The sequence below is a fragment of the Poecilia latipinna genome, unplaced genomic scaffold (assembly GCF_001443285.1).
Source record: "Poecilia latipinna isolate Pla-1442-1.1 unplaced genomic scaffold, P_latipinna-1.0 Scaffold1578, whole genome shotgun sequence".
NCBI lineage: Eukaryota > Metazoa > Chordata > Actinopteri > Cyprinodontiformes > Poeciliidae > Poecilia > Poecilia latipinna.
The window spans coordinates 32,550-42,123 of NW_015114194.1; the positions used below are offsets into that span (position 1 = coordinate 32,550).

Below are 9,574 nucleotides of genomic sequence, written 5' to 3' on the forward strand. Positions count from 1 at the left end.
AACAGGATTTTACAGTCTGTTCTCTGAGCTACAGCTGTAGGACTGTAGATCTGGTCTTATGTCTCCATCTTCCTGGTTCTAGTCAGAACAACAGCAGCAGCTTCTGGATCAGCTGCAGCTGGAGGATCGATTTGGTGGACAGACCTGTGGAGACGCTGCTGCAGGAAACAATGAGACTGAAGATAAACGTCTGGATGAGTTTCTCTAGATCTTTTTTCTAGATCTATGAGCTTTTTTCATGTTAACCACAAACATTAATGGAAATATTATAATTTCATATGAAAAACCAACACCAAGGAGATCATAACTGAAGTGAAAAGAAAATAGTTTTGATTTTTAAGCAAAATCTTAAAAGTGTGGCATGAATTTAAATTCTCTCCCCAGATTTGCACAGATAGAGGAAGAATGTTTAGCTAGCTGCTATTAAAACACACCATGCTTTATTTATGGAAAAAGTTGATTGAATTTTCTTCTGAAAACTTAATAAAACTTAATTACATTGAGGCCTGCTGGGTGATAAGTTGAGCCAGTAGTTATTGTGATAAATGATAATATTGTCATTTTGAGGCAATTTTCAAGTAATATAATGAAAATGTCATAATAATCCAAGCACAGATTCTCAAAGATCAATAATCTTTAATTTTCAACAAACATTTAGCAATGGGACTGGAAGACATTTTAAACATCCAAAATAAATAAACCAAAGAACAGAAATAACAAATAAAATGGATTATGAAATCTGTTGGGGCCAGCTGAGACCAAAGGCTCAAGTCATCCAGTGTTTTTAGAGACTGATGAGGGAAAACAACCATGTAAATGGAAATGATCACATTCACTTTGATTTATCATGTAATGAGTTGATTTATTGCAACAAGCTTCATAACATGAACATGTGAAAATAAAAACTGTTGCTAATTGTGGAGGGTGAGGGAAAGTGAAAACAAAGAGAAAGTGTTTATTCTCTAAGAGTCCACCTTCACTCAGGCATGCCGAGCAAAACCTGTTTTATCATTTAACCGATTCAGCTGAAGCTGCTCTGGAGGGTCAGGGGCAGGAGAAGGGTGAGGCAGCTGTAGCATTTCAGTCGCAGTTTATTTTAATGTGAAGGTGATCTGGCAGGGCTGTTTACGACCCGCTAATCAAACAGAAAGCTGAACTTCACACACCAGCTAAAGGAATAAAAGCAGACGATTATGGAGCAGGAGATAAGCACTGAGGCCCCACACACCCAGAGCTGGATTCCTTTTCTCGCCTTGGCCCAGGTATGGAGGACAGGTGAGGGACTGAGTGCCTTCAGTCAGCCTTTCCTCAGGTAAAAACATCCAAGTACAGATTATTAGCCTACAGTGATGGCTACTCACCCGTCCTCTGTCTCATTGATGATGTCACAGATCTCCATGTTGAGGGTCCAGTCTTCACTCTGCAGGGACCCATCAGTGGCTCTCTCTGGAACAAACATTAAAACATTAACGTCTTTCCATAAACACAGCAGCCTGATGACGATGACTGGTGGCTAGCAGAGAGCTAACTTCACCCCAGCCCCTTAGCTAAAACAGACCTGACTGCTTAGCACCAACTGGCGTTAATTACAACCACATAAAGGAGACGTCTAACTAGTTAACATCCAGGTTTCCACGGAGACCAGGGTAGGACTAGAGGCTCATTAGCTAGGCGGCTAACGGAGGCTCCACTCATTCAGAGACGTCAGCATGCTAAAGTAGCAACATTTTAAATGACTTCTCCACTGAAACCTCGAACATGTCCATCTTCCAGCAGCGGCCTCGGGATATTCTGACTCACCGATACAATGACCCACCGGGGTACTGAAAGGATTTCCCAGAAGGAACTCCATCTTGCTCGACAACAAACAAGTCAGTCCATGGGACGAGGGTGATGATGCAATAGGAGACGTCTACCAAGCCCCGCCCACAGACTTACACAATTGGTCAACAGATTCTTGAGCTTTATTTTGATTGGATAGTCCCAACAGTCATTAAATGCATTGTACGTAACACATGCCAAAGGTTGGGTCAATAAACTCCTGATAAGGGAACTGTAACACTCAACTTATCAATGTAATTACGAAAATAAAGAATATGTTCTACTTTCTTTTATTTCCATACAACAGGTAACAGTAACAGGAATTGAAAGAGGTTGCACAATATAGTAATTTAATTAAGTAATTAGACTACAAATATTCTAATTAAAATAAAGTTGTAGATAAATGCATTGAAGATGTTTTTATAATTATTTCAGTCAATAAATACTTAAGTGAACAATTATTGAATTCAATTAAAAAATACTTTGTTGACCCTAAAGTGAAACTAACTGTAGCTGCAACTCATATTATCCCAGGTTCTTTAAAAAGTTATTATAGATGGTGATGGATGTGGGCAGCAAGGATCTCCTGTAGCAGTCTGTACCACAGCAAATGTGAAGAAGCCTCTGACTGAGATAGAAAGTCACAGAGACTTCCATAATTATGACTCTGAAAGTTAAAAATATGACTTTAAAATTCTAAATTATGACTTCTTGTTGGACTTTTATTTTTTCTTTCATGGCAGAAATGGGGTTCCATATATTTGCACTTGTTAGGATGAGATTGCAACCCATTTTTAATTCAAGGTCAAAAGTTCAGAGTTCAAGAAAGCAAAAAACTGAAGAGGTTGATCACAAAATCCAATATGGTGACCTTCCATAAAAAGACACGTTGATACCTCAAGAATTTCCTTATATCCAAAAACACATTAATCCAAACCTCCAGCTGAGAGCGTTCAGACAGCCGTCTGCCTTCATCTTGTTCTCGTTTGTTGTTCTGAAGAGGGCAGAGGTCATGTGGGATTCGTTTGGTCATGTGACAGTGATGCAGTGCAGGACTGGGGGTGTTAAAGCGACTGTCCTCTTTTCATCTGTTATATTAATATCAGTTTTGGCTAAAGTTCATATCAGTGCATCTCTAAATGTCTTTAGTTTTGAACACATCCAAGAATCTAATTCCAACCTGTGAGATCAGTAAGATTTTGATTCTTCAACCTGCAGCACTTGGGGTCAAAGGTTAAACCCAACAAACATGTTTTCTGTTATAAACTGGGAAATCATTGGGATGTTCCAGCTGCTGGTTGCTGTGAGAACAGAAACAAGCTGGAAAACATGCACAGTCAGCAAGTTACTCACAGACAAACTCCTGGACAGGTGAGTTTGGTATTTACTGACATGACGCTTTATTTTGAAAGGCTTGAGGTCCAACCTGGTCCAGAACATCCCAACAGAAAGTGAAGAGTCACAACATTTAAAAAACCTACAAAAAGAAAAACTGATCTGAGATTTAGATGACCTGACAGCAGTCCGCTGTGAATGGCCGCTGCAGAACCACATGACCCGGACAGTCTGGATGTTTCCGAGCCGGTTTCCGGAACCAGCCGATCAGTCCTGCATCAGTTTGTGTTTGATGGTTGAGCTCTCGGATGAGAGGTGAACAAACAGCGCCCCGGCTGCCGTCCGCGCCCGCAGCTCATACATGTCGTAGTCATGAGCCCACTCCACGTTTCCCCAGTGCCGAATCTGACAAATAACCACCAAAAATCAAAGATAAAGCAGGTCAATCTTTGAAAAACATTTTAAACCAGAAGAAATCTGAAAGACAAACAGCTGACAGATAACTAGGGACCCACTCGATTTCCTTCCGATACGATACTGATATCTGAGGTTCGGTATCGGCCAATACCGATCCGATACAGAAAAACAGCTGAACTGACTTAAAACTTTTTTTTTAAATTCAGACATAAATGTACTGAATTACTAATTTATTTGACAAATTTATTTGTTCAGCAGAACAGCTCATTCAAATAAGGCAGTAGCGCCACCTGCTGGTCAAACATGTAAAAACAACTTTAACCTGCAGTCAGGAGCAAAACAGCCAATGGAAAATAAGAAACTGACTAAAACAATAAGTTCACTTCTTTGGTCAGATATGTAAAATTAAACTAACAATGGTTCAGAAAGATCAATTAGGAATTTTAAATTTAATGGAAAAATAAATAAAACATAGAATTAGACTGAATAGATCTGCCCTTAGGATCATATTGTCATTGATTCTGCATCTAGAAATTATTTCAACATTGGGACCAATACAGATATTAATATTGGATTGGTATGTCTCTGCAGATAACTCCCTAAACCAGGTGCGGTTCTGGAATTGGTCGGTTCTACCTGGTATTCCTCCTCCAGTCTGGACAGCAGCACGGCCCGCTCTACGCTCAGGTGCCGGTCCAGCATTCCCAGTGACAGAATCAGAGACTTCAGCTGTGTGATGACGAACTCCAGCCCTGTACAGCAGCAGACACACGTCAGCAGGAACCGGCGTCCGGCCCGGCCCGAAGCAGCGCCCCGCAGTGAGCCTCACCTGTCAGGGACCAGAGGGAGAAGGAGCCCAGGTGCTGTCGGAACGTCTCCTTGGTTCCCTCTGGGATCTCAGGACCCAGAATGCTGGATGATGATCCGATAGTGACGTTGTATCTGTCGGTGAAACGCAGGTCAGCGGGTCGTTGTAGTGGCATCTCGTCTCCAGCTGAAGCTAACCGTTACCTGCTTTCGATCCAGTGCAGCACAGGATCCCACTCATTCCTCTGCAGCTCAACCAAACCTGGAGGTTCATCTACTCTGTAGCTAAAACCACAGACAGCAGCTTTACCACAAAACAATAGAATACCTATTTGAATTTCACTCTTTAAAATTCAATCTAATCTCAAGTCCAGAAACACACACACAGATTGTTCTTCCACAAAACTTTTCCATTGTTTTTGTTTGAGATGAGACGTCCAATAAACGCTGAATGATGCTTTCAGGTTCTGATGCATCCCTGTTAGTTCCTTAGCCGTTTGATACAGCCAAACCAGGTTTTACAGATACTACTACAACATGATAAAACTATTCAGATCAGAGAGGTCAGAACCTGAAAACAGCAGAAAGTAAGTTTAGGTCCAGTGAGATGAAGAAAATAGGAAATTTATCTGTAGGTTTAAAAGGCAGAAAGTCTAAATTTTGGCTACAGAGATAATTAATGTCTCATCTAAATGCAGCAGCAGAGAAACATTTATTTAAAACATGATACCAGATGGTGTCGGTTTCCAGAAACTTCAGGGCGGCGCTGATCATCTGCTCTTTGCTGCGCTGAGTGGGATTATCCAGAGCCGTGTTGCACAGAGTGGTCTGCAGAAAACATTTCATCATCAGTTCAAATCCATCAGGACAAAGATCCGCTCTGAGGTTAGAGCTTCATCTGCTCAGGTGATGCTCATCATGACTCAAACTGGTTTCAGCTTTTTGGTAAAAACTGGAATTATTTCTCCTGTTTCCATCAGACTGACAGAGACGCTCCCCTTTGTATGGTTATTTGTGATCAGTCACATATAGTGGCACATATCTGGTAAAGCCGTACCAGATGCATGGTGTAGAACCTGATGGAGTCTTTCTGAGCATCCCACTCCGTAGCCACGGCGATGGCCAGGGCTTCATTCGGCACAGTGAACAGCTTCCCACTGGGGGTCTTCAACTTTTTTCTGTCCAGGTTTACCTCATACAGACCACCTGGAGGTTCATTCACATCATTAACACATATTATCCACTATACAGCAGAATCATGTCCGCTCAGATCTGGGGGAGCCTGTTTTTAAACAGATCCAGCATAAACTGATTCAGGGCTTTGTATATTACATTAATGCTTACCTTCACCTTGGGATATACTGACATCTTGGTAAAATCTCTTCCTCTCTAGCAAAGAGCAAAAAAAAAATCCATTGAGAACATAAGACAGCAGGGTTGGCACAATAATTTATCTGCCCAGTTTCATCCTACCTGCTGACGCTGTGGAGTATTTCATCGCATTCCTGAAGAGTTCATGTCTGGGAAACACTTTACAAAAGGTAATCACACCACCTAAGCGGCTCTGCAGTCTAATAACACTTTTAAACATAGCGGCGCTTAATGAGGAGCACTGCTACAGTAGATAGAATCAAAGCTAACTGACAGCTCTTCATTTAAATTCACGCAGCTAAGCTAATTTCAGCTAAATTTCTGTTTTGGTTGTTTCTCGTGTTGAGCAGCTCCTCTGTTCAAAATCACGCTTCTGACCTTCTCCTTCAAACTTCTTCCCAAATGTCTTTAACTGAAGGGAAGTGTAGTCTTGTAGAACCTCTGTAGAACCGTGGAACACCACGAAATAAACTACACTCAAATGTTCACGTAAAGTCTTCCGCGGTTTACTCCAATCAGCGTTTCCGATGTTTGGGACGTGAATTCCGTTGACCAATGAGGGAGGCTGATGCTCCCGGTCAGAGCGCAGCGACGAAGTCCACTTTACTTCTCGGGCAGCTTGGTTAAACTGTGCCGCGGCGGAGATAAACGGGTGTTTGGATGTTTTTAAACAGATCCAGCATTTCTTTAGCGGTTTCTAGGAGCGACTGGAGTCCTTTGCCAGCACGGCTATTGCCTGCGGTTGGTGCCCAGCCAGCGAAGCAGGAGCCATGCCCGTCCCCGCTGGATACCTCAGCGACTTCCCTGCGGCCTTCACATCCTCGGCCTCGCTTATCCCGCCGCCGCCGATAAACACCCAGCAGCCGGGCGTCGTTACCTCGCTCCTGTACAGCGGCTCCAAATTCAGGGGCCACCAGAAAAGCAAGGGAAACTCTTATGACGTGGAGGTTGTGTTACAGGTAGGGAAGTGAAATGTTTACGTGTGAATGTTTTTGGTGTAAATGTGACAGAAATGTGGTGATGTGTCAATCTGACGCGGTGATGACTGACAGCTGGAGAAACACAGATCTGTCCCGGCCTGTCCTGGACTAACTCACCTAGCTGTGGGTGTAGCAAAGCAAACTTCTATAGAATCATTTCTAATGATTATTTAATGCTGTTTAAATGTTAAGTCATTATAAACAGTGTGAACAGCAGCAGGCAGACTGTTTTTTGCTGTGTAAATGGATAGAAATGACTACTGGAATGAAAATACTCTCTCTCTCTGTCTCAAAGCATGTGACCATGGAGGATTCCTACCTGTGTGGCTACCTGAAGATAAAAGGATTGACAGAAGTCAGTACTTCTTCATGTTTGTTTCCATGTTTGTTTTTTAAGCATATCTAAACAGATCTGTCCACAAGGTCTGAAAGGTCATTCACATGTCCACAATTTACTAGCTCTTCAATCCATCCTTTTATTAAATTATTTCACTTTTCTTGGTGGATTTTCAGGTAAATTATAAATGTTTGAATGATGGTGGTAAATTATAAATGAATGAGGGAATCCAAGCTGCCGTGTTCAGGAGGCCAACATGTTTCAAAAATCCTTCATTTATCCCACAGAGAAATTAAATGTTGTCATAACTCATAAAATCCTATGATCTTCAAAGAATCTCCGGTAGCAGTCAGTTTTGCAGCAAATCCAAAGAAGCCTCTGACTGAAGTCTGTTGCTGTATGATGGCCCTCACAATATGCTAACAGCCTGTTAGCGTTACAATACCATAGCAACATGACTGACAGACAAAAACCCAGGATGTATTTTGGCTAATGGGATATTAAAGAAGCTTTATCTGAACAAACACCTTCACTACTTGTCTTCCAACCATTTCACAAAGTGTTTAAAACTGTTATTTAATCAGGATACCCCTCCCCTGCTTGTTTCTGAAGGAATACCCAACACTGACCACCTTCTTTGCTGGAGAGATCATTAGCAGGAAGCGTCCGTTTCTCACCAGGAAGTGGGACGCAGATGAAGACGTGGATCGTAAGCACTGGGTATGTAGAACCTTTTAAAACTGTCCGGCGTCTACAGACATCCAATAATAATCCGGTTTCTGTTCAGGGGAAGTTCCAGGCCTTCTACCAGTACGCAAAGACCTTCAACTCCGATGAGTTCGACTACGAGGATCTGAAGAGCTCCGACTATATCTTCATGAGGTGGAAAGTAAGCTGGAGTTCAAAGATCGGTCCAGTCCGGTCCAGTTCTCCTGCTGCTAACGGTTCTCCTGGTTCTGACCCCCAGGAGCAGTTTCTGGTTCCCGATCACACCATTAAGGACATCAGTGGCGCTTCCTTCGCCGGTTTCTACTACATCTGCTTCCAGAAGTCCACAGCGACCATCGAGGGTTTTTACTACCACCGGAGCTCTGAATGGTAACACCTGCAGCTCCAGTTATCCCAGTTAGGCTAACCAGTGAAACCAGTGTCAACATTAATACAGTTGTTACGGCTGATAATAAATGTATTGGACATATTTATCTACTGTGAAAAATGACCAGAACCTTTTCTAGGCTAATGCTACCAGATGTTCTGTGTGTTCCGTGCTAATGCTAACAGATGTTCTGTGTGTTCCATGCTAATGCTAACAGATGTTCTGTGTGTTCCGTGCTAATGCTAACAGATGCTCTGTCTGTTCCGTGCTAATGCTAACAGATGTTCTGTGTGTTCTGTGCTAATGCTAACAGATGTTCTGTGTGTTCCGTGCTAATGGTAACAGATGTTCTGTCTGTTGTGATAGGACTTGTTGATGTTTTGGCCTCTAGCGCTGGTCCGGTTCTGCTGTGGTCAGAACCTGTTTTCCTGTTTCTGGCATCTTGGTCACAGACTCTTTTCATGCAGTGCTCTGGTTCTGCTGTCCAGGTACCAGTCCCTGAACCTGACCCATGTTCCTGAGCACAGCGCCGCCATCTACGAGTTCCGGTGACGCCTCACGCTTCCAGGCGCTTCCTGTTGGACGGGCAGAGGGTCCAAAGCTGCTGAGAGGACAGAGGACAGACGCTCCCACTTCCTGAACGGCTCAGTGAATGTACGGAGGAGCCTGGACAGACCGGACTGGACCGGGTCCTGTAGAGTACCCCTACCCTTCGTTTGTTTCACTGCCTGGTTTAAATGCTTGGCTCAGCTTACCGAGAGACGGACCGGATCGATTCCGTCTCTCAGAACCGTACTGATTTCAGAACCAGTCCGGTTCCTTCCAGAACCAGCAGCTTGCACACACTGAGCGGGTGAGGAGTCGGGTCCGGTGTTGGACCGGAACCAGCAGGAGTAAATTTCGTAATTTTGCTCTGAGTTTGAGGAGTGAGCGGTGCATTCAAGGGACAGTACAACCTGGGAGATTCCAGCTTTGCTTTGTTTTGGTCGTGCTGCTTTCTGGGACAAACTGTTGTGGAGTTCCTTCTGTTCTCCGTCTCTGTGTTACCATGACGCCCACAATGAGGGTTTTAGACAGAGGTCAAGTTTTAACAGTGAATCTTTGAGCCAAAATAATCCTATAAAGTATTAAAGGAGGGAATTTATCCGTCGGTATCATCAGATGATGCACCCCACAGCTATGCAACTCTAGAGAAAGCAAATGTTAGAGGTTTCACACTTTATTCCTATAATATATAAACAGATTTATCTTCATTAAAGAGACTATTTTTGTTAAATCGCCTGCCCCCCCATCATGTTTCTCTATAATGCCATGGTTTCCACAGCGCCACCTACCTGAGGGTGTTTGTGAATTAAGGTTGGAGTGAGTGTAAAGAGTGACTATTGGAATCAAAGAAACATTTAAAACCTG

The 9,574-nt window shown here is 43.1% G+C and overlaps 3 protein-coding genes across 5 annotated transcripts in view; 1 reads left to right on the forward strand and 2 right to left on the reverse strand.

The window, feature by feature from the left end:
- Window positions 1-1,933, reverse strand: part of tom1l2b (target of myb1 like 2 membrane trafficking protein b) — a 13,448-nt gene extending 11,515 nt beyond the window's left edge. For all 3 annotated transcript variants that reach the window (XM_015058844.1, XM_015058845.1, XM_015058843.1), the window contains exons 1-2: window positions 1,801-1,933; window positions 1,362-1,446 (exon numbers count right to left, since the gene is read on the reverse strand). In XM_015058844.1, coding sequence (XP_014914330.1) covers window positions 1,362-1,446; window positions 1,801-1,852 — 137 coding nt within the window. In that variant the 5' untranslated portion in view covers window positions 1,853-1,933. The remainder of the gene's footprint in view (window positions 1-1,361; window positions 1,447-1,800) is intronic.
- Window positions 1,934-3,197: 1,264 nt separating this feature from the next.
- Window positions 3,198-6,131, reverse strand: atpaf2 (ATP synthase mitochondrial F1 complex assembly factor 2). The gene is made up of 8 exons (XM_015058846.1): window positions 5,854-6,131; window positions 5,725-5,769; window positions 5,438-5,586; window positions 5,111-5,208; window positions 4,585-4,665; window positions 4,403-4,515; window positions 4,210-4,325; window positions 3,198-3,561 (listed from the first exon to the last, which is right to left on the reverse strand). The coding sequence occupies exons 1-8, from the start codon at window positions 5,969-5,971 to the stop codon at window positions 3,424-3,426; spliced, it is 858 nt and encodes a 285-aa protein (XP_014914332.1). The 5' UTR covers window positions 5,972-6,131; the 3' UTR covers window positions 3,198-3,423.
- Window positions 6,132-6,337: 206 nt separating this feature from the next.
- LOC106963766 (glucose-induced degradation protein 4 homolog) lies at window positions 6,338-9,574 on the forward strand. Its single transcript, XM_015058847.1, has 6 exons — window positions 6,338-6,710; window positions 7,027-7,086; window positions 7,681-7,788; window positions 7,856-7,957; window positions 8,036-8,166; window positions 8,653-9,574. The coding sequence occupies exons 1-6, from the start codon at window positions 6,522-6,524 to the stop codon at window positions 8,714-8,716; spliced, it is 654 nt and encodes a 217-aa protein (XP_014914333.1). The 5' UTR covers window positions 6,338-6,521; the 3' UTR covers window positions 8,717-9,574.